Source organism: Anomaloglossus baeobatrachus, chromosome 11, assembly GCF_048569485.1.
Source record: "Anomaloglossus baeobatrachus isolate aAnoBae1 chromosome 11, aAnoBae1.hap1, whole genome shotgun sequence".
NCBI lineage: Eukaryota > Metazoa > Chordata > Amphibia > Anura > Aromobatidae > Anomaloglossus > Anomaloglossus baeobatrachus.
The window spans coordinates 39,072,106-39,096,979 of NC_134363.1; the positions used below are offsets into that span (position 1 = coordinate 39,072,106).

Below are 24,874 nucleotides of genomic sequence, written 5' to 3' on the forward strand. Positions count from 1 at the left end.
AGACAGTGACTGCACCAGAAGAATAGTGAGTGCAGCTCTGGAGGATAATACAGGATGTAACTATGGATCAGTACGGGATAAGAAGTGTTTTGTATGTACAGTGACTGCACCAGAAGAATAGTGAATGCAGCTCTGGAGTATAATACAGGATGTAACTCAGGATCACTACAGGAACAGTAATGCAATGTATGTACACAGTGACTGCACGAGCAGAATAATGAGTACAGCTCTGGGGTATAATACAGGAGGTAACTCAGGATCAGTACAGGATCAGTAATGTAATGTATGTACACAGTGACTGCACCTACAGAATAGTGAGTGCAGCTCTGGAGTATAATACAGGAGGTAATTCAGGATCAGTAATGTAATGTATGTACACAGTGACTGCACCAGCAGAATACTGAGTGCAGCTCTGGTGTATATTACAGGATGTAACTCAGGATCAGTAAAGGATCTGTAATGAAATGTATGTACACAGTGACTACACCAGCAGAATAGTGAGTACAGCTCTGGTGTATATTACAAGATGTAACTCAGGATCAGTAAAGGATCTGTAATGTAATGTATGTACACAGTGACTGCACCAGCAGAATAGTGAGTGCAGCTCTGGTGTATATTACAGGATGTAACTCAGGATCAGTAAAGGATCTGTAATGTAATGTATGTACACAGTGACTACACCAGCAGAATAGTGAGTACAGCTCTGGTGTATATCACAAGATGTAACTCAGGATCAGTAAAGGATCTGTAATGTAATGTATGTACACAGTGACTGCACCAGCAGAATAGTGAGTGCAGCTCTGGAGGATAATACAATCTATAACTTGAGATCAAACACAGAATAGATAGTGAACTGTATTTACAAAATGAATCAAAACTAGGATGCAACTCTGGATCTGTACAAGATAAGTAATGTAAATAAGTGCATGAGGTTTATACCCCATCCATGGGCAGCATGTATCAGCCACTGGCTGTATGATTTAAGCCATGTATGTTTGACTCTGAGGCACACGGGAGACTAGTTGGACAGGGCGGTCCTCGTGGCTTCTCCCCTCCCAATCCCCTTGAGTGATAGGTCTCTCCTTGAAGAATATGTGTACAGGGAGAGACCGGTAAATTCCGTCTTTACAATACTTCACAATATTCTACTAGATATTTCCTTAATATTTTGACTTAGAAGAATACATGTGTTTGATATTTTTACAAAAAAAAAATCAGGTCAAAAGAAAGAAGAATTATCGTTGTATGATCTCTTTCGAATAACTTCTTAAATAGATTCATTAACGTAGTAAATTTAACAATGGCCATCGGCTACATGATCTCTAGCTGTCCTCGTCAGCTAGCTACGTAAACTGTTAACGCTAAAGATTTACTAAAATTGAAATAATCCCATAAATGCTTTTCTTTTCAATAATTAGTCATGATTGGTAAGAAGAATGTAGAAAGAAATTTTAAAGGTTAGGAAACTTTAAAATTGATAGCGAAAGAACATGACACTATAACACCTTCCACACGTTTTCTTAGAAGTGAGATGATAATTGTCATACAGATACATTTTGGGGCTGACAACTAAATTGTCTTTTGATTATTATCCTTGAGTTCTACATTAAAGGTAAAATAAAAAAAAAATAAAATCTAAATGTCAAAATTCTATTGTCAAATTACCAGAATTTTAAGTAAAATTTATGATATCTTATTGCAAATTTTACTAATTTCAGAATTTTGATATTGACAACTTAATTGATTCCAATTAACAATATTGAATTCTACATTAAAAGTAAAACAAAAAATATTAAATTCTAAAGGTTAAACTACTATTGTTACATTTTCAGAATTTTAAGTTAAATTTCTTATATTTTTTTTCAAAATTAACTTATTTCAAAATTTTGATACTGAAAACTTAATTGTCTCTGATTAACAATTTTGAATTCTACATTAAAAGCAAAATGTAAAAAATAAATTCTAATTTTGAAAATTATTTTTTTAATTCCCAAAATTTTAAGTTAAATTTATGATATTGTATTGCAAAATAAACACATTTCAAAATTAAGATACTGAAAACTTAATTGTCTCCAATTAACAATTTTGAATTCTACATTAAAAGCAAAATTAAAAAAATTAATTCTAAATGTGAAAATTCTGTTTTTAAATTTTAAGTTAACTTTATGATATTTTATTGCAAAATTAACTAATTTCAAAATGTTGATATTGACAATTTAATTATCTCCGATTAACAATATTGAATTCTACATTAAAATTAAAACCAAAAATATAAAATTCTAAATGTAAAAATTCCATTGTTAAATTCTCAGAATTTTAAGTTAAATTTATGATATTTTATTTGCAAAATTAACTAATTTCAAATTTAAAATAGTTGAGTTCTACCGATTTTTTTTGTGCTTATTCATTTTTGCTATGTTACCACTTACTAAATTGTATTGTAAATAGAATTACTTGAATAATGGATAAACATTAGAGTTAAATTAATTTTTTAAAAATGTTAAATTTGCTTAATCTGTTGCACAATTGACTGAACTATTTAATTACATTTCTTGATTTGTATTGCTAAAATCACTGAATTTTTTTGTTAATCATTTTGCCAAATTTAGGATATTCAGTTGTTGTGCAATAAAATAGTCTAAATAGTCTTTACTCACCATGTCGATGCTATAGGACATGTTAAGCAGAAGCTTTTGTTTCAGTTTTAGTCAGCTCTACACAGCATGGTTTTGTGGAATGTAACACGTAGTGAGAAACACTCATAAGATATATGACGGGGAGGTGGGGATGTAGATTGTAAGCACGTGCCTTCTGTGTGTGCTTCTAAGTATAAATCAGCAAATAGTAGAAAATTCATGACTCTAATGTGCCAATCTGTGTCAAGCTGTTGAAAAAATACTGCCCAAGAATGCCCTGTCTTGCTAGAATCGTATTTTTCGGAATATAATGCGGGCGTCACACGAGATGAACTATCGCGCGATGCATCGTCGGGGTCACGGTTTTCATGACGCACATCCGGCATCGCTTGTGACATCATTTCGTGTGACACCTCCGAGTGACGCAGTATCGCTCACAAATCGTGAGTCGTGTACTCGTCACTTATTTTTAAAAAATAGTTTATTTTTAATGGCGCCGGTTGTTCATCGTACCTGGGGCAGCACACGTCGCTCCGTGTGACACCCCGGGAACGATGAACACAGCTTACCTGCGTTCCGCGGCTCCCGCCGGCTATGCGGAAGGAAGGAGGTGGGCGGGATGTTTACGTCCCGCTCATCTCTACCCCTCTGCTTCTATTGGCCGGCCGCTGTGTGACGTCGCTGTGACGCCGAATGTCCCTCCCCGTTCAGGAAGTGGACATTCGCCGCCCACAGCGAGGTCTCTCAACAGGTAAGTACGTGTGACGGCGGTTTAACGACTTTGTGCGCCACGGGCAACTAATTGCCCGTGACGCACAAACGACGGGGGCGGGTACGATTGCTCGTGCAATCGCATGATGGATCGTACCGTGTAATGCCCGCATAAGACACACTTTTCCTCCCAAAAATTTGGGAGTAAAATGAGGGGTGCTTCTTAAAATCCGAATGTAGCTTAGTAGGGGATGGTGGAGAGGGGTCACAGGAGGCAGGGGCAATGCTGCGGCGGCTGTGTTGTGGACGCTGCTCTGTGCCAGGGCTGTGGGCATGGCTCTGTGCCATGGCGGCATTGCTATGTGCAACTCTGCACAGCGGGTGGCGCTTCTCTGTGCGGCGGGTGGCACTGCTCTGTGCCGGGGCTCCGGGCAGTGAGGTATGGGCCATTCTGAAGATGTCAGCAGTGAGGACTTCAAATAATGACGCCCAGAGTCAGCACATGCACAGATGGAACTCTCAGCTCAAGATCTCATCTGCACACGCGCCACCTCCGGCCCATTGATGTCCCAGCAGCGGACTTAAGGAAAATGGCGCCTAGGGGTGACACGTGTGAAGATGAGATCTCGGTTTGTTATTGAACCAATAACTCAATCTGCACACATGCCAATTCCGGGCACCATTTCATTGAAGCCCACACCGCCGACATCTTCAGAATGGCCCGTACTCTCCACCTGCAGCGAGCACCAGCACAGAGCAGCGCCAGCAGCCCCAGGACATTGCAGAGCCCGCAGCCGCAGCACAGAGCAGCGCCTGCAGGCCCAGGACAGAGCAGCGCCTGCAGGCCCAGGATAGAGCAGCGCCTGCAGCCCCAGCACAGCGCCGCCACTCGCAGTGAGCATCTGGGTCCCCTTTGCACCACTCTAATCATCGCCATGCTCCAGCACCACCACTGCCCCCCCTTCCTGGATTATAAAATGGACCCAATATTTTTGTTTACCTTTTTGTTTCTCTAAGTTTGGAGTGCATCCTATAATCCAGTGCATCTCATAAAACGAAAAATACAGTAAGTAGATTTGCAACAGTTAAAGAGCAACACATTGAAACCAGCTGTCTAGCATTAGATAGTGTACAGGCAACATTAGATCCAGTCTGCCATGTTTCAGAAGCTACAAGTTACACCTCTGATTGTCACCATTACTGCACTGGGCCAATGAAGGACACAAAGAAGATTGATTCTTACAGCAAACGAGGATGCTGATAGCAAATGATCCATTGCCACTCAATGTAAGAATTAACACAATATTGCATAACTTTGCTATCAATCCCGATGTAGATGTCCTACCTGCAATGTCACACCCACATGACAGATTGCTCACGATTGCCAAACAAACCCTACATAAATATTTCTTTGCTCATTTTCTGCACTAATTTTACACCCATACATGCCACACAAATGCAATGCAATGTAGCAGGTGATAACTTTCATGCTGTTGGGTGTGAACCTACTGAGCCACTGGTCAGTGCTATTATTACCTTCATCATCATCACAACTACTGCTTGTCGTACTCCAACTACAATGCTGGCCAAAAGTATTGTCACCCCTCCAAATTGTCATAAAGCCAAATTGGATATAATTCCACACCAAACATAAAAAAGGGGTGGACAAAAGTATTGGCACTGTTTGAAAAATCATGTGATGCTTCTCTAATTTGTGTAATTAACAGCACCTGTAACTTACCTGTGGCACTTAACAGGTGTTGGCAATAACTAAATCACACTTGCAGCTAGTTGACATGGATTAAAGTTGACTCAACCTCTGTCCTGTGTCCTTGTGTGTACCACATTGAGCAAGGAGAAAAGAAAGAAGACCAAAGAACTGTCTGAGGACTTGAGAATCCAAATTGTGAGGAAGCATGAGCAATCTCAAGGCTACAAGTCCATCTCCAAAGACCTGAAAGTTCCTGTGTCTACGGTGCGCAGTGTCATCAAAAAGTTTAAAGCCCATGGCACTGTGGCTAACCTCCCTAGATGTGGAAGGAAAAGAAAAATTGACGAGAGATTTCAACGCAAGATTGTGAGGATGGTGGATAAAGAACCTCGACTAACATCCAAACAAGTTCAAGCTGCCCTGCAGTCCGAGGGTACAACAGTGTCAACCCGTACTATCCGTCGGCGTCTGAATGAAAAGGGACTGTATCGTAGGATACCCAGGAAGACCCCACTTCTTACCCCGAGGCATAAAAAAGCCAGGCTGGAGTTTGCCAAAACTTACCTGAGAAAGCCTAAAACATTTTGGAAGAATGTTCTCTGGTCAGATGAGACAAAAGTAGAGCTTTTTGGGAAAAGCCATCAACATAGCGTTTACAGGAAAATAAAAGAGACATTCAAAGAAAAGAACACGGTCCCTACAGTCAAACATGGCGGAGGTTCCCTGATGTTTTGGGGTTGCTTTGCTGCCTCTGGCACTGGACTGCTTGACCGTGTGCATGGCATTATGAAGTCTGAAGACTACCAACAAATTTTGCAGCATAAAGTAGGGCCCAGTGTGAGAAAGCTGGGTCTCCCTCAGAGGTCATGGGTCTTCCAGAAGGACAATGACCCAAAACACACTTCAAAAAGCACTAGAAAATGGTTTGAGAGAAAGCACTGGAGACTACTAAAGTGGCCAGCAATGAGTCCAGACCTGAACCCCATAGAACACCTGTGGAGAGATCTCAAAATGGCAGTTTGGAGAAGGCACCCCTCAAATCTCAGGGACCTGGAGCAGTTTGCCAAAGAAGAATGGTCTAAAATTCCAGCAGAGCATTGTAAGAAACTCATTGATGGTTACCGGAAGCGGTTGTTCACAGTTATTTTGGCTAAAGGTTGTGCAAGCAAGTATTAGGCTAAGAGTGCCAATACTTTTGTCTGGCCCATTTTTGGAGTTTTGTGTGAAATGATCAATGATTTGATTTTTGTTTCATTCTCTTTTGTGTTTTTTCATTGCAATTAAAATAAATAAAGTTAATAATACCAAAGAATTTGTGATTGCAATCATTTTCAGGAAGAAACTGAGTATTATCTGACAGAATTGCAGGGGTGCCAATACTGTTGGCCAGCACTGTAGTCCACCATGTTAGAAGAAAAAGGCATATACTTCCAGTCATCTACTTTCGGTAAAGTTGCTGGTGGTGCAGCTACCATATCACCCAGTGAAGTAAGCTGCCTTTCGAGAAATGATGGTGGGCACTCAAACTCACTAGAAAATACCTATCCACCATTGATTCTTGCAGAAAATGTTGACCACTCTGTGTTGTTATATGTAGGAGAAGATGGGCCACTTGTTTAGGAACCTTAAAATGTAACACATCCAAGACACCTAGAGCAGCAACTAAAGGCAGTGACAATATATGAGCTTCATGGCCCACTGAGTGATTCCTTTGAATAGCAGTGTCTGATAACCTCTGCCCAATGTCTTGAGCCTTACCATTGATCGGTGTCTGATGACCTCTCATGATGTCTGGAGCCTTGCCTGATGACTTCCTGTGTCTGCCCTATTCCAGAGTCGGTTGTCCTATATTCCTGTATGTCTCCGTGGTCGGGACCAGCCAGTATCCCTGATATGTCCTGCATGTATTCCAGTGTCCTGGGACCATCCTGAAACCCTGATCTGTCTTGCTTGAGTTCCTAGTCCATTCTTTTGTTTTGGGACCAGCCTGATCCTGAACTGTACTGGGTTCCTGTGTCAGTTCTGTCTGACCTAGTCTACCCCCTTGTCCTGCGGTCACCTAGCCTCGACTAAACTTCCACAGTCTCGTGACGCCACCCTTCCCTTATCAGGGTGGGTCCTGGGCTTCTCTGTAGTCCGGTGGGTCCACCTGACCCTTGGGATGCACCCATCCCCCGCCCTCACCGCCTCTTCCCCGGTGGTGAGCGTGTAACACTGGTGCAATCAAATTTCAAAAGATTTGACTGACTACTAAAGATGAAGAAAAAATTCAAGTGATATGTAATTTAATTTTCCTTGAATGTTTCAAAACTTCATATTCTCTAGAAAACAGATTTTTTTTTTCGCAATTTGCTCCATAGAGGGAGAGGAAAAGAGTTTAAAAAAACCAAATAATTCTTATCACAACGCTGACCTGTCTTGCCACCCTCACTGCCTGCTGCCCAGTTTTTTGTGTCTCTTCTATTCCCCTTCCCATGTCGAAGGACCTAAAGAGAATGTACGCAACAATGGAAGAGGAAAATAAGGGAAAAAGAAGAGACATGAAGGACTGGATGGAGGGCTGTGGAGATGGCAGGACAGTTGAGCAATGAGATTAGTATTGATTTATTTTTCCTGCATCCTAAGCTTACTGCAACTGAAACAACACCTCAGCTACTCCAGTGACTGGCTCCTTCAAAGTGGTCAGTATAGAAGATATAACACTGGCATGGAGTGAAGGCAGGAGTGGGTACATATAACGGAAGGGTGTAATGGCAAAATGCTGCAGCTTTCATTAAGGCTAAAGGGGGCTTTACACGCGACGACATCGCTAACGAGATGTCGTTGGGGGTCACGGAATTCGTGACGCACATCCGGCCTCGTTATTGACGTCGTTTCATGTGAAACGCACGAACGACCGATAACGATCAAAATTACTCACCTAATCGTTGATTGTTGACATGTCGCTCTAATCCCGATTATAGTTGCTGTAGCAGGACGCAGGTTGTTCGTCGTTCCTGCGGCAGCACACATCGCTATATGTGACACCGCAGGAACGAGGAACATCACTGTACCTGCGGTCGCCCACAATGAGGAAGGAAGGAAGTGGGCGGGATGTTCCACCCGCTCATCTCTGCCCCTCCACTTCTATTGGGCGGCCGCTTAGTGACGCCGCTGTGACGCCGAACAAACCGCCCCCTTAGAAAGGAGGTGGTTTGCCAGCCACAGCGACATCACTAAGCAGGTAAATACATGTGACGGGTCCTAGCGATGTTGTGCGCAACGGGCAGCGATTTGCCTGTGACGCACAACCGATGGGGGCAGATGCTTTCACCAGCGACATCATTAGCGATGTTGCTGTGTGTAAAGTGGCCTTAAGAGTAGTCTCAGCCTGCTGGCTGAGATTACTCTTAAGGGCCATTTACACACTGCGACATCGCTAACGATATATCGTCAGGGTCACAGTGTTTGTGACGCACATCCAGCGCCGTTAGCGACATCGCAGCGTGTAACACCTATGAGCGACCTTAAACGATCACAAAAGAAGCAAAAATCGTTGGTCTGTGATACGTCGTTCATTTACCAACAATTGTTGTCTAGTCAGTAGCGAGGTTGTTTGTCATTCCCGCGGCAGCACAAACCGCTATGTGTGACACCGCAGGAACGAGGAATAACCTCGTACCTGCGGCCGCCCTCAATGAGGAAGGATGGAGGTGAGCGGGATGTTCGTTCGGCTCATCTCCGCCCCTCCACTTCTATTGGGCGGCCACTTAGTGGTGCCGCTGTGACGCTGAACGAACTGCCCCCTTAGAAAGGAGACGGTTCGCCAGCCACAGCGACGTCGCTAAGCAGGTAAGTACGTGTGATGGGTCCTAGTGATGTTGTGCGCAACGGGCAGCAATTTGCACGTGACGCACAACCGACAGGGGCGGGTGCTTTCACCAGCGACATCACTAGCGATGTCACTGTGTGTAAAGTGGCCTTAAGAGTAGTCTCAGACTGCTGGCTGAGATTACTCTTAGCCTTAGTCAGAGCTGCAGCATTTTGTCATCACGCCCTTCCGCTATAAATACCCACTCCTGGCTTTACTCCATGCCAGTGTTAGATCTTCTATACAAAAAAAAAGAGTCATTGACCCTTTCAGCAGCAAATGAAATTAAATCCACTCTAATACATGATGTAACCTGCTTACGCGACACACTCGTGAGAATTATTTGCCAAAATCGAATCTCCGCAGATCTGCTCATATCTACTGGATACTATAAATGACATCCATATTCTGCAAATAGTTACTGAGACAACTAAAACTGTTATGATGTTGCTAATAAGTCATGTACTTCCCAGTTTATAGGCTGTGACTTCTGCTTTCATATTGAATTATCTTTAGCTCTCCATGTTTCGCACACTATTGATCAATGATCTCCAACACGTGGCCCTCCGGCTGTGGCAAAACGACAATTCCCAACTTGCAACAATTGAGTTGCATTTTTTTACACATATAGAACATTGGATATTTTACTTAAAAATGTAATAGAAAGTTTTACCACAACTGTGTCACAGTGGGAACATTGTGGTTTGTCAGACGCTTTGTGCCGCAGGTTCACAGGCTGCGAATACTACACAATGATGTTCTCTGGAGGCCACAATCTTGGCACCAATGTAAGGTAGATGAGTTAGGTGCACCTCAACATCTATTCTCTCTAAAATAGCTGAAGAATGAGGGAAAGTCAAAATGTCTTTATGATTTTGCATCCCAGACAGACACAGGCCTCCAAAAATTGTTAAAGAAGTTGTCCAGTTACCAAAACTGATTTTTTTTTTTCTGATAAATCTTGCTAATATGTGCCCCTCAACACATCTATTATGTTTTTTCAGCAAAATTACCTTTTATTGTGCACCAGCAGCACATGCTCATTGCTGGCTCCAGCTCTGATGGGGTTAATCTCTCCTCTGACTTCCTGTGTTCAGTTCCTACAAGTCCCAGAATTCTTTGTGGCTCTAGGGCGGTGTCTAGCTTATCTAACACACCCATTGTGTCTAATACACCCAATCTGCTCCCACCCAAACCCTCCTCCCTGCCTCTTCCCAGTGGATGTGCACTCAGAGAAATCACAGATACAGCAGCTCTGCACAGCCAGGGGAAGAAAGTGTGTGCGCGTATATACAGTGTATGTGTATGTGAGTGTGCGCGTATATACAGTGTGTGTGTATATACAGTGTGTGAGTGTGTATGTGTGTGTGTATGTCATACTCACCTGTCTGCAGGGTCCCGGTGCCATGCCTGCTTCCAGCCCCTGTCTCGGTCCCGCCGCTTCGGCTGTGTGCAGTCTCCCCGGGGCACGTACGAAGCTTGCAGGACCTGGCGGTGGATCACCTGATGCAGTCACCTGACGCATCAGCTGATCGATTCTCGTGGTGTCGCCGGCTTTTTCGCGCCCTGCCGGCTATCAGCTGATCCTGCCGTCAGGGGACTTCATCAGCTGATTACCGGCAGCTCCTGCAGTGATGGGCCAGGATCAGACTCCGCTGCAGGAGCTGCCGGTAAACAGCACATAAGTGAGTATGTATTTATTTATTTTTTTTCTACTGATGCTTCAGCTGATTGTATAATTGGCTTTTATACAATTAGCTGAAGTGTGATGTGATTCACGTAGTTTAACCCGACACATCATCTGATCGCTTGCCTTCCAGCAAATCGATCAGATGATATTGGATCCGGATTGGACGGCGCGGGACCCTAACCCAGGATTACTGCGGAGGGGGGTTTATTTCAATAAAGATGGAGTCACTAATTGTGTTGTGTTTTATTTTCTAATAAAAATATTTTTCTGTGTGTTGTGTTTTTTTTTATCATTACTAGAAATTCATGGTGACCATGAAAAAAAAAGACATCACACAGAGAAAAATACTTTATTAGAAATAAATACACAGACACAGTAGGGACTCCATGTTTATTACTCCCTCTCACCCCTCCACGATGGAGAGATTTCTGTACTGACCATGCCAGGAGAGAGCGAGGAAAAAGAGCGAGCGGGGGGGGAGGGAAAAGAGAGCGAGCTGGGGGGAGGAAAAGAGAGCGAGCTGGGGGGAGGAAAAGAGAGCGAGCTGGGGGGAGGAAAAGAGAGCGAGCGGGGGGGGAGGAAAAGAGAGCGGGCGGGGGGGAAAGAGAGTGAGCGGGGGGGAGAAGAGAGAGGGGGGGAGAAGAGAGAGGGGGGAGAAGAGAGAGAGGGGGGGAGAAGAGAGAGTGGGGGGAGAAGAGAGAGAGGGGGGGAGAAGAGAGAGGGGGGGAGAAGAGAGAGGGGGGGGGAGAAGAGAGAGAGGGGAGGAGAAGAGAGAGAGGGGGGAGAAGAGAGAGGGGGGGAGAAGAGAGAGGGGGGGAGAAGAGAGAGGGGGGGAAGAGAGGGGGGAGAAGAGAGAGGGGGAAGAGAGAGGGGGGGAGAAGAGAGAGGGGGGGAGAAGAGAGAGAGGGGGGAGAAGAGAGAGAGGGGGGAGAAGAGAGAGAGGGGGAGAAGAGAGAGAGGGGGGAGAAGAGAGAGAGGGGGGGGAGAAGAGAGAGAAAGGGGGAGAAGAGAGAGAGGGGGAGAAGAGAGAGAGGGGTGGGAGAAGAGAGAGGGGGGGAGAAGAGAGAGGGGGGAGAAGAGAGAGGGGGGGGAGAAGAGAGAGAGGGGGGAGAAGAGAGAGAGGGGGGGAGAAGAGAGAGAGGGGGGGAGAAGAGAGAGAGGGGGGGAGAAGAGAGAGGGGTGGGAGAAGAGAGGGGGGGAGAAGAGAGAGGGGGGAGAAGAGAGGGGGGGAGAAGAGAGAGGGGGGAGAAGAGAGAGGGGGGAGAAGAGAGAGGGGGAGAGAGAGAGGGGGGGAGAGAGAGGGGGAGAGAGAGGGGGGGAGAGAAGAAAGAGGGGAGGGGGGAGAGAGAGGGGGGAGAAGAGAGAGGGGGGGAGAAGAGAGGGGGGGAAGAGAGGGGGTGGGGAGAGAGGGGGGGAAGAGAGAGGGGGGGAGAAGAGAGAGGGGGGGAGAAGAGTGGGGGGAGAGAAGAGAGTGGGGAAAGAAGAGGGGGGGGCAGGGGGGCTCTGTCACCAACTGTCCTCCACTCTGTGACTTGTGGTAGCAGGTGACAGAGTGCAGACAGTTGGTCCCATGCAGCAGGACAGATGGCAGAGCACAGCGGTGACATGCCTGTCAGTGTCTTGCTGCTGGGAGGAGCAGATGATCACACTGCCCGACACCGGCCGCTCTCCTGACATCGCAGCAGAGCGGGCGGGTGGAGAGTGTGATCACATATTTACGTGCAGGGGGGGGATTCAGCTGAAGAACCCCCCCCCCCTGTACTGCACACTGGCGCCCCGTGCCTCACCATCTACAGGACGCCGGCTCCACACTGACGTCTTCCGGATCCTCCCCTCGATGCTGAGCTGTGACGTTGCGGTAGTCACCGCCCACAGCCCTGTCACTAAATCTGAGTGGTGCCAGCCTCCTCTGACGTACCCGTCTTGTTTGAGAGCCCGGAAATGCCGGGACGTCAGAGGAAGCTGGCGGCCACAGCTCCAGGGGGTCATGTGACAGGCACTGAGCGTGCAGGATAGCGCCACTCAGTGCCAGAAATGGAAACACAAGCCAATGGAGAAAATACCTAGAATTGTAAGTAGAACTTCTACAGAAAATAAAAAAAATGGGTGAACCACCCCTTTAAATAAGTAATAACTATGCCCCACGTTAGCGATGGCTATCGTGTTTTTGTTGTTTGAATGTTTGTTTGCTTCTATGTCCCCATCAATCAGTTTGAAGAAGTCTCTGGGAAGAAACAGAAGTAGCTAAAATGCCATTGACTCACATGTACATAATATCAAGAAGTGAAAGAAGCAGAAACGATAAGTGATCCAGCAATTTTATCTAAAGGGGAAATGCAGTCAAAATGATCTATGACGTCACCAATGATGTGAGAGACATATGTGATTATGGGCTGTAAGAAAAATCACCTCTTTTGGCACTTCAAAGAGATTCCCGTTACTAGAAATCTAACCAGGATTGGACATACCTGGGTGCATACTTCAACAAACAGCACCCCCCCTGTTCACAGGTTGAGTGTAGTATTACAGAGTAGTCCCAATAAATTTAATGAAGCTGAGCTGCGTTACCAGACACAACCCATGCACAAGTAGGTCATACTTCTTAGAAGAAAATACCCATGTTTCTACCTAATTTGGTGCAACTTTTTGAACCCTCTTAAGCCCGCTACACACGCTTCAATATATCTCACAATCCGTCGTTGGGGTCAAGTTGTAAGTGACGCACATCCGGCATCGTTTGTGAGGTATCTGCGTGTGACATCTACGTGCGATCAGGATTGAACGCAAAACCGTTGATCGCAAACACATCGTATCATTCTCTAGAATTGAGCGTTTTGTTACACGAACCTAGTCAATTGTAACGTGTGACATCCCTCATATGATTTTGGTGTCTGAGGCTATGTGCGCAGGTGTGCGCTCTGCACCGCAGCTTATAAAAGGTCCGCTTCAGAGCGCAGCTGAAAAGCTGCGTTCTGAAGCGCCTCACAATGTCTGTCATTCACTAATCTCTGTCAGTCCGTCACTATCTCTGTCCCTCACTCTCTGTCCATGTCAGTCTATCCCCCTCTCTCATATACTCACCGATCCCCGATCCCCGGCGCTGCACGGCGTTCACACTGCTCCGGCGGCTTTTACTGTTTTGAAAAAGCCGGCCGCCCATTAAACAATCTCGTATTCCCTGCTTTCCCCGCCCACCGGCGCCTATGATTGGTTACAGTGAGACACGCCCCCACGCTGAGTGACAGGTGTCACACTGCACCCAATCACAGCAGCCGGTGGGCGTGTCTATACTGTGTAGTGAAATAAATAATTAAAAAAAACGGCGTGCGGTTCCCCCCAATTTTAATACCAGACAGATAAAGCCATACGGCTGAAGGCTGGTATTCTCAGGATGGGGAGCTCCACGTTATGGGGAGCCCCCCAGCCTAACAATATCAGCCAACAGCCGCCCAGAATTGCCGCATACATTATATGCGACAGTTCTGGGACTGTACCCGGCTCTTCCCGATTTACCCTGGTGCGTTGGCAAATCGGGGTAATAAGGAGTTATTGGCAGCCCATAGCTGCCAATAAGTCCTAGATTAATCATGTCAGGCGTCTATGAGACACCCTCCATGATTAATCTGTAAATTACAGTAAATAAACACACACACCCGAAAAAGTCCTTTATTAGAAATAAAAAACACAAACATATACCCTGGTTCACCACTTTAATCAGCCCCAAAAAGCCCTCCATGTCCGGCGTAATCCAGGATGCTCCAGCGTCGCTTCCAGCGCTGCTGCATGGAGGTGACCGGAGCTGCAGAATACACCGCCGCTCCGGTCACCTCCACGCAGGTAATGAAGACAGCCGCGCGATGAGCTGCTGTCACTGAGGTTACCCGCTGTCACTGGATCCAGCGGTGGCCGCGGGTAACCTCACTGACAGCTCAGCTGATCGCGCTACTCACCTCAGTTGCTGCGTGGAGGTGATAGGAGCGGCGGTGAGTAGCGCGATCAGCTGAGCTGTCACTGAGGTTACCCGCGGCCACCGCTGGATCCAGTGACAGCGGGTAACCTCAGTGACAGCAGCTCATCGCGCGGCTGTCTTCATTACCCGCGTGGAGGTGACCGGAGCGGCGGTGTCTTCTGCAGCTCCGGTCACCTCCATGCAGCAGCGCTGGAAGCGACGCTGGAGCATCCTGGATTACGCCGGACATGGAGGGCTTTTTGGGGCTGATTAAAGTGGTGAACCAGGGTATATGTTTGTGTTTTTTATTTCTAATAAAGGATTTTTTCGGGTGTGTGTGTTTATTTACTGTAATTTTACAGATTAATCATGGAGGGTGTCTCATAGACGCCTGACATGATTAATCTAGGATTTAGTGGCAGCTATGGGCTGCCAATAACTCCTTATTACCCCGATTTGCCAACGCACCAGGGCAAATCGGGAAGCGCCGGGTACAGTCCCAGAACTGTCGCATATAATGTATGCGGCAATTCTGGGCAGCTATTGGCTGATATTGTTAGGCTGGGGGGCTCCCCATAACGTGGAGCTCCCCATCCTGAGAATACCAGCCTTCAGCCGTATGGCTTTATCTGGCTGGTTTTAAAATTGGGGGGGGACCGCACGCCGTTTTTTTTAATTATTTAATTATTTATTGCACTACACAGTATAGACACGCCCACCGGCTGCTGTGATTGGGTGCAGTGTGACACCTGTCACTCAGCGTGGGGGCGTGTCTCACTGTAACCAATCATAGGCGCCGGTGGGCGGGGAAAGCAGGGAATACGAGATTGTTTAATGGGCGGCCGGCTTTTTCAAAACAGTAAAAGCCGCCGGAGCAGTGTGAATGCCGTGCAGCGCCGGGGATCGGGGATCGGTGAGTATGAGAGAGGGCTGGTAACTTCAGTAACTTAGGAGATTAGCGGTCACCGGTGAGTCCTTCACTGGTGACCGCTAATCAGGGCGCGACACAGACAGAGACGCAGCATGACCATGAAGTCGGGTGAAGTTCACCCGAGTTCATTCTGACAGTGCGGCTCTGTCTGTGTCTGCTGTCATCTGCAATTCAGCTCTGCTACATGGCTGTCTGTGTCTGCTGTTAGCGGCCATGTAGCAGAGCTGAACGGCAGATGACATAGTAAAAACGCATCCCTACACATTACATACGCTTGGCAAGTCAATAAATAAAAAAAAAAAAAGGTGCCCAATGCATACGTCACAGAACACATGATCTAAAGCATCGCACACAAAATTGACCAATTTAACATAGACTACTAACGCACGTGTGACAGCAAATGAACGACCTACGTGCAATCTCAAGATCCCGTATGCAACCTGGGCGTGTCACATCGCAAATGCGATTGTACAACTAATTGCAACGTGTAAAGTGGGCTTAATGACCACCATGACTCCCAACATGGCAGGGCTGGAATCAAAAACACACAGAGAGGCGAAATAAGCGGCTTTAGACATGAATTTCTCACCAGATGTCGGTAATAACCCACTCAATTGTAATGCTCATGGCCAGTGTAGAGGCGGCGAGCGGGGTTAGTGGACCCATTGGCCACAGGGGGAACCCAGGCTTACTCCTTAGAGGGAGGAGCTTAAGTAAGAACCCACAGCGAGGCATGCTCCAGGTACCACTCACAGGGCAGTGACTGGGACTGTGTCAGCTGAACCCCAGGACAGGTGACATACTCAAGTATAGATGAGTAGAGGTGGGGTGACTGAGGCAGGCTGGCCAGATGGTTACAGACAAGAATGGTGGACATGGCAGGGATAAATAGGAATGGGAAGGCAGGTACTGGAAACAGAAACTGGGATAACAAGGGAGAAGCTAAGGACCTGACAACTAGCAAACTGACTAACTAAAGGTGTTGAGCAGGCACCTACCATAATGGTTAGGTGCCTTAACTCCACAATGCCTCTCAGCCATAGGCATTTCCAAGAAATGGCACACCGGCCCTTTAAGAGGAGTTTCGGTGCCCGTGCATCTTAGGTGCACTCTTGGGAATCCTGTGCAACATGTATATGGCCCAGGAGGGGAAGGAGGGAGGAGCACACATGGATGGTCGGGGAAGTGCAGGGGAGGATGTGATCCAGCCGGGGTGGTGACTAAGTCGGCGTTGCTGCAGAGACACTGGCGCTACACCAATCCACACAGGCAAAGAAATCAAACCATAGATGTCCATAAATTAAGTTATGTGTAACAATGAGAAATAACACAGGGAAAGAGTATGGAACACATGAAGAAAGAGAGGTGAAAAATAATTCATGACATCAGCTGTAATCTATGAGTAGTTAGAAAGCAATCCTGAAACTTAGTGAAAAATAAATATCAACTGGTTCAACTGATGGCCTGTAAAAAGTTGTCTTATTACTAAGTTGCCATACAAGAAACATCTCATGATGGGTAAAACCAGAGAGCTGTCCCGAGACCTTTGCAACCTTATTACTAATGTCATTCGTTAAGGCCCCTTTACACACTGCAACATTGCTAGCGATATCGCTGTAACGTCACCGGCTTTGTGACATAATAGCGACCTCCCCAGCGACATTGCACTGTGTGACACGCATCAGTGACTTGGCCCCCGCTGTGAGGTCGCTGATTGCTACAAATCGTTCAGGACCATTTTTTGGTCCTTTGTTTCCCACTGCGCAGCATGCATCGGTGTGTTTGACGCCGTTACAATGACATCGTTAGCGACTTAGAACCCAGCCCGTAGGCGTGCTATAGCGTTCCCTTTCCCGCCCCCTTACCTCCGATTGGTGGTCGCTGTTTTGTTCTGATTGGGCGATTTTCACGGAAAAGAATGCAACTTTAGCGCTTCCGTCCTTTGTTTCAAAGCTACCTCGTTCTTGAGCGTGCTGGTTTGCGGATCATTAGAGAGTTCTCCAATCTGCAATACTATAAAGCCTATATGGTAAGTGTGACGCCCTGGCCTATCAGGTCGTCACAGGATATTGTGCAATCTGCCCTCCTGCATGATATCCATCTCCTCCTTGGTTACGGGTCCCTGGCCTTTGGTGTTGCTAAGAACGAGCTAATTAAAACCCTAGAAACACTCTGCACCACACCCACCAGACACACCAATGGGTAGCCTGAAGGGAATAGGGCCGCCCGCTGGGAGGTTGGTAAGAGAGGGTCAGGAGTGTCAGGAGCAGTTCAGTTGAGTGGTGACTTTCAAGGAGAGATGTCACAAGTCCGTCGGAGGAGGTCAGGAGCTGGGCTCCTTATTGTTACTAGGTAGCAGATGTTGGTCTGGGCCTGGTAGGAGCTGGAACCCCGGTTGCAGGGGATCGTGTCCGGTCCTGTCATGCCGAGGAGGGCAGCCAGCAGCCTTGAGCCATCTCCGGGCAGGGGCCAGGGCATGGCAAGGTACGTGGACCCTAGGCCGGGAAGTAGCTTCACGCATCCTGGTAATTTACCCAGCGAGGGCAAAGTCTTCAAGTTTTGTTTTCCACCCACTCCAAAATCAGGGTACTAGCGCAACAAGGGGGATAGGACTTTCCCAATACACAGTCCAGCAAATCCCAAGTGTGAACCCTAAGAGCAAGCTCACTCCGTTAGCCATATGGGTGAGCGGGACCCGACTAGTTCTACACTACAGGGGCCAACCAGTAAAGACAGTGCCAAGGAAAAGGTCACAGGCTAACAAGCAACACCATGCTCAGAATTTCGGTTTACAAGTTGTCGGTGTCAGCGTTATTGGACTGAGTGAGTACGCAGTGACACTTTCAAACCCCAACGGTATCCCCACTTCACCCTCACCAACCACCGGGGCATTTTCCCCCTATCCACAGAGGGGTTAAACACCTGGCTGCCATCCGAATGCCACCGGGCGCTCCCAACAGCAGCGGTGGTATCCCACCTTACCACACACCGTGGGTGGCGTCACAAACTCTAAACACAAAACCCCCTGCAAATACCCCCCTTTTATTTTGAGTGACCGCGCTTCCCCTCCCAGATCCTAAGACTTTTCGAGCCACCGCGGATCCGGATCCGAGCAGTCTTGGCTGCTGACACTGGGGCGGTACAGTAAGCATCATTTGATTGGAGCTGTATTGATGCTGTATAGATAAACCAGTGTGGAGTCGCTGCACAGAGACCTCTACAAAGATCCGCTAAGCAACAGAATCTCCGGAACAAAGGATACACAAGCGCGACTTTTGCCAATCTTTCCAAGCTCGGGGTCGCTAATAAGAACGCACTAGCGATCACCAATCGGAGCTGAGTGTAAAAAGGACACCTAGGTGGCTTCAGCGCCAAACACCACGCCCCTAACATAGGTGTGAGTCGTCAAATAGCTGCTGTGTGACACGTCCCCAACGACCATCGAGGTCGTTCTGCAGGTCCGTATCTCTGCTGCGTCGTTGGCCAGATCTGCCTGTTTGATAGCTCACCAGCGACTGTTTAGAGACTTTCCAGCGATCCCGGCCTGGTCAGGATCGCTAGAAAGTCTCAGTGTGTAAAGGGGCCTTTACAGAGGTATTTCTAAATCACTGAAGATTCCAGGGGGCACTGCTGGGGCCATAATTTGGAAATGGAAAGAACATCATTTCACCGTAAACCGGCTACGACCAGGTCCTCCTCGCACATTTTCAGACAGAGGAGTGAAAATAATTGTCAGAAGAGTTGTCCAAGAGCCAAGGACCCTCTGTGGAGAGCTACAGGAAGATCTGGAATAAGCAGGTAGAATTGTTTCAAAGAAAACAATAAGTAACGCACTCACCCTCAATGTTTTGTATGCACGCTCCTGTATGCACGCTCCTGTATGCACGCTCCTGTATGCACGCTCCTGTATGCACGCTCACCACACAAGACTCCATTGCTAAATAAAAAGTAGGTTCAACTTATTTTCACCCTATGGAACCTCATTCTCATGCTCAATAGACTTACATTACCAAAGTGACTTCTAGCTCACACATAGACACCAGTGTGAACCGGTGAACTGGAAATGCAGTCACGTGACCCAGAAGAGGACCAGAGCAGCACTGGATACCGGGGAAGATGGAGATTGGTGAATATTTTAACACACTAACATTATACTACATTTACACATGTTTAGCTAATAAATAGTGTAGTAATAATAATAATATAATTTTATTGATTTATGAAGCGCTATTAATTCCGCAGCGCTTTACATACATTGGCAGCACTGTCCCCATTGGGGCTCACAATCTAGAGTCCCTGTCTGTATGTCTTTGGAGTGTGGGAGGAAACCGGAGAACCCGGAGGAAACCCACACAAACACGGGGAGAACATACAAACTCCTTGCAGATGTCGTCCTTGGTGGGATTTGAACCCAGGACCCCAGCGCTGCAAGGCTGCAGTGCTAACCACTGAGCCACCGAAACAATGAGAGTGTTTCTTGAAAATAATTTATTTTAGCTGGGTAATCTAGAGGAGAATGATGTAGAGGCTGAGACCTTGATTCCGTTCACTTTTTAGACTGTGTTGTTGTTTCCATAAAATCAGTGTTTTACCAGAATAAGATTATCACTACAGGACTAGTCCTTCTGCTCTGTGTAACCCCACCCACTCCACTGATTGGACAGCTTTTTGTCAATATACAGTGTACACACAAAGCTGCCAATCAGTGATTTGGGATGGGTTAGATCTTTAGCAGAAAAAAAACTGATTGATTCAAAATGACAATGAGCAGACTAGCAAGTGACACATCACTGGAATCAGGGTCTCAGACCCTACAACATACTGCTCTCAGATTACATAGTAAAAACCTGATAACAGAGAGTGGTAGATAGGGATGTCAAACCGCGCCACTGACTCAGCCGATCCAGGAGATTATGGATTGATGTTGCTTTTATTCATTACACAGATCAAGTCAACGCGTTTCGGGGGTCGCAGCCCCCTTCATCAGGACAGACTGGCAAGCAAAACAAATCTGCTGTACAAGGAATCCTTCCAGCAATATATACCTTACTGATGACATCATGATCCACCCACTTCTGAAAAAATCGGCGGGAATCCATACATAGAAAAAAATGTGTTATCATCTATTACATTCAGCCTTTCTTATAGTAAATCAATGCACCATTATCATATCTGTCCTGACGACTAAGAAATAAAAATTAAAATTCGGTTAAAATCAATAAATCAATAAAAACATGTGTTTGTGCAAAATCTCAATGTGTCCCTCTCTTTTATATATAATGTCAAAATGATTGTAGGGAAACCATGCAAATGTACAACTAGACAATCACAACATTGCCTAGAACTTCTCTAGGAAAGTGTCAATTGATCAGAGCTGCTGGGTTGTGATCGTAAATTCAGCCTGGAAGTGATCGTCGGGATGTGTCAAAAACACGGATTTATTACAAAGCGTACTAAGTGGAAAACTCTTGAAAAAACGTGTCTAAAAGGATAATTATCCAGTGTGTGAAAAAACGTACATGGTGTTAAAAGGATGAAAAAGAAAAAGAAAAAGAAAAGGAAAGGAAAGGAAAGGAATCAAATGTTATCCCTTAAGGAACGGTATCATGGTCTTCGAACCAGAAAATAGTGAAGGGAAATTGTGTAGACACAAAGCGCTATAGTTCCCTGCATATCAGTGTAGGGACGAAAAAGGATGACATTCATATAATTGTTAATTTCCCCGACCGACACTAGTGCGGATCATACTCTGGAAAGAAATTTAAATATATATATATAATCTTGTTTAAGTCGAAAAACACCAACACCATACCACCATTTATTTGAAATGCTGATTTGGGGACCAGTAACTAGTAGATTATATCCGGTAAAAGACATAGGGAAAAAAGGACATCTTCCTAGTGAAGATAAGGAGCTAGTATAAGGACGAGCTATGCCGTGAGGGTGAATAGAGTTCAAACCGTGGGAACAATTCAAGTGCGCATGTCAAGAGGATCTCTCTCGAGGAATGTGTAAAGACATCTGCAGATATGTAGCAAGTATAAAACTGAGAAATGCCGCGAGGGTGAAGAGAGTTCAAACCCGTGGGAACAAATCAAGTGCGCATGTCACGGAGATCTCTTTTGAGGAATGTGTTCGTATAGAACTATAAGCGGTGTATAATGTGTCCCTAAAACACTGCCATCGTTTTGTCTCTAACAGTTATTGGGAATATATATTTATGTTGTATCTATGTGTATAAATTCTAAAACATAAGCTATGACCTGATCATATAATTATTACACCAATATGAATATATTAAAAGTAACCACCTAAAATCTATATAAAAAACCTCTACAATAAACGCTAAAACCATCACAATACATCATAAAATCATATTATTACATAGGAGATTACGTTAAAAACATAAAGAGGGTAGTCCATAATATTCTCTAGTTCGGGATAATCCGTTGCTCATTAAACGGTATACATATAAAAATATAATCATATTATTGGGGATATTATGGTAATTTCCTATTACAACACAGGCACCAACACACTGAGGGGACTACTTTAAGGGACAATAGCAATCTAATAAAAAAGATCCGTTACTTCATTGAGCCCAAAGGGTTTAAGTGTGTTAAGTTTATAGATCCAATAGGTCTCTTTCCTTTTTAGAGCATCAATGCGATTATGTGAGAAAGGGGGTATCTGTTCGATCGGAGTAATTCTGATCTTCGAATTCCCATTATGATCCATAGTAATGTGTCTCGACAGACCATGTAACATGAATCCGATTTTAATGTTGTGTCTATGCGAGTTTAACCTATTATGTAGGGCCTGTGTTGTTCTTCCAATATATTGTCTATCGCATTCACATTCGATCAGATATATGACATAATCTGATTGACAATTTAAACGTGATTTGATGGAAAAGACTTCTCCCCCCGTTTTTGAGCAAAAATTAATCCTTTTATGTTGAATTGACCTGCAGCATAGACAGTTCCTAGAGAAACATTTAAATGATCCCTTAATATCATCCATGGCTTCCATGGGTTTTTTCTCTCTGAGCCGGCTAGGAGCTAACTGATTTTTTAATGTTGAGGCTCTCCGATACGTGACCCCAGGAACCTCTGGGATTACTTTCTTCAGAAAGGGGTCATTCCGAAGAATACCCCAATGTTTACGGATAATACTCTTGATTATATCCCCATCATTGCTGTAAGTCATCACAAAATTGGACGAAAAATTCACAGTCGTGTCCTTAATATTGTGTTTGTCTGATCTTACCAGATCTGTCTGTGTTAGTTTTTTGTTAACATGATATGCTTTCTTAATTAATGGGACAGGATAGTCTTTCTCCAAAAACCTATCTCTTAGGATATTGGCTTGTTGCTCAAAGTCTCTATCTAATGAACAATTCTTTCGAATTCTTTGGTATTGATTTTTTGGGATATTTTGTAACCATTTATTGTAATGGTTACTAGTAAAATGAATATAGCCATTGCTATCTACTTTTTTAAAAAACAGCAGATTTGTTTTGCTTGCCAGTCTGTCCTGATGAAGGGGGCTGCGACCCCCGAAACGCGTTGACTTGATCTGTGTAATGAATAAAAGCAACATCAATCCATAATCTCCTGGATCGGCTGAGTCAGTGGCGCGGTTTGACATCCCTATCTACCACTCTCTGTTATCTGCCAATTTTGGGTCCGCTGCCGTGGCTTGGATTCTTAACATGCTGTTATAGGCGTTGTGACTCTCACAACCCCTATAGGTGAGTAAGTCCACCCTCCGTGTTTTTCCCCCCATTTTTCTGGGGTAAGACCCTATTGCGCTTCTCTTCCACAGTGCTTTCCTTGATAGTAAAAACCTGCTGACAGATTCCATTTAAAGGGATCGCTCAAGTTAGAAAAAAATAGTATGGAGGTGGATGGACTGGTTTGGTCACACGCTCCTCCATCGTTAGCTATGTTATGGACAGAATTGCTGGTCAATATAACAATGGAAACACACCGCGGAAGGGAGTAGCTTCGTTTCTTAAAAAAAAAACATGTACAGACTTTGTTTTCTAACCTCAAAGGGATGGAAATGGACATGATCTACGGAAGGAACTATACAAGACAAGACTAAGGTGAGGTTTAAATAGTCTCATAGTCACGTGCCTGCGAAACCACAGGTGTAAATTATTTTCCATCTTCTACATCTTCTATAGACTTCACTTCTTCCGTGGTTTTAACCCCTTTGCGACGCGGCCAATTTCGACGTTTGCGTTTTCGTTTTTTTACTCTCTTTCTCCCCAGAGCCATACCTTTTACAGTTTTCTGCCCACATAGACATATGAAGGTTTGATTTCGTGAGTTGTACTTTTGAATGACACCATTCATTTCACCACATAAAAAAATTCAAAATGGGCAGAAATTGTGAAAAATAACATTCTGACATCGTTCTTGGTAATTGTTTACATCTTTTGGTAAAAATGACCTCGCAATAAGATTCTCCTCGTCAGAACGATTCCGGCGATACCAAACATGTCCAGATTTTATATTAGTTTAGTAGTGGAAAAAAATAAAAAATTGGCAAGAATTTAAGGGGTCGTGTCACCATTTTCCAAAACCCGTAACATTCTCAATTTTCAGTTGATGGAGTCGTGTGATGGCTTATTTTTTGCAGGGTGAGACGACGTTTTTATTGATACCATTTTGGGATAGATACGATGTTTTGAACACTTGTTACAACATTTTTTTATCATATTACCAACTTAATTTTGGTGTTTTTGAATTTTATTTTATTTATAGTGTTTATCAATTTGGGTTAATATATACAGAAGATAGATAGATAGAGGGATAGATAGATAGATAGATAGATAGATAGATAGATAGATAGATAGATAGATAGATAGAGGGATAGATAGATAGATAGATAGATAGATAGAGGGATAGATAGATAGATAGATAGATAGATAGATAGATAGATAGATAGATAGATAGATAGATAGATAGATAGATAGATAGATAGATAGATAGATACATAGATAGATAGATAGATAGATAGATAGATAGATAGAGGGATAGATACATAGATAGATAGATAGATAGAGGGATAGATAGATAGATAGATTGATAGATAGAGGGATAGATAGATAGATAGATAGATAGATAGACAGATAGATAGATAGATAGATAGATAGATAGAGGGATAGATAGATAGATAGATAGATAGATAGATAGATAGATAGATAGATAGATAGATAGATAGATAGATAGATAGATAGATAGATAGATAGATGGATAGATAGATAGATAGAGGGATAGATACATAGATAGATAGATAGATAGAGGGATAGATAGATAGATAGATAGATAGATAGATAGATAGATAGATAGATAGATAGATAGATAGATAGATAGAGGGATAGAT

The 24,874-nt window shown here is 44.8% G+C and overlaps 1 protein-coding gene and 1 long non-coding RNA gene across 3 annotated transcripts in view; one reads left to right on the plus strand and one right to left on the minus strand.

Moving 5' to 3' along the window:
• LOC142255987 (uncharacterized) overlaps window positions 1–20,654 on the plus strand; it is a 61,902-nt gene extending 41,248 nt beyond the window's left edge. Inside the window, exon 3 of the long non-coding RNA XR_012727465.1 lies at window positions 20,424–20,654. This is a non-coding gene — a long non-coding RNA (uncharacterized LOC142255987). The remainder of the gene's footprint in view (window positions 1–20,423) is intronic.
• The window catches only part of LOC142255986 (C-X-C chemokine receptor type 3-like), a 132,961-nt gene that overhangs the window by 7,800 nt on the left and 100,287 nt on the right, over window positions 1–24,874 (minus strand). Inside the window, exon 1 of one of the 2 annotated variants that reach the window (XM_075327457.1) lies at window positions 2,658–2,725. The exons of the other annotated variant lie outside the window; for it this stretch is intronic. Coding sequence (XP_075183572.1) covers window positions 2,658–2,678 — 21 coding nt within the window. The 5' untranslated portion in view covers window positions 2,679–2,725. Of the gene's footprint in view, window positions 1–2,657; window positions 2,726–24,874 lie in introns of those variants that run through there. 2 annotated transcript variants of the gene reach the window in all.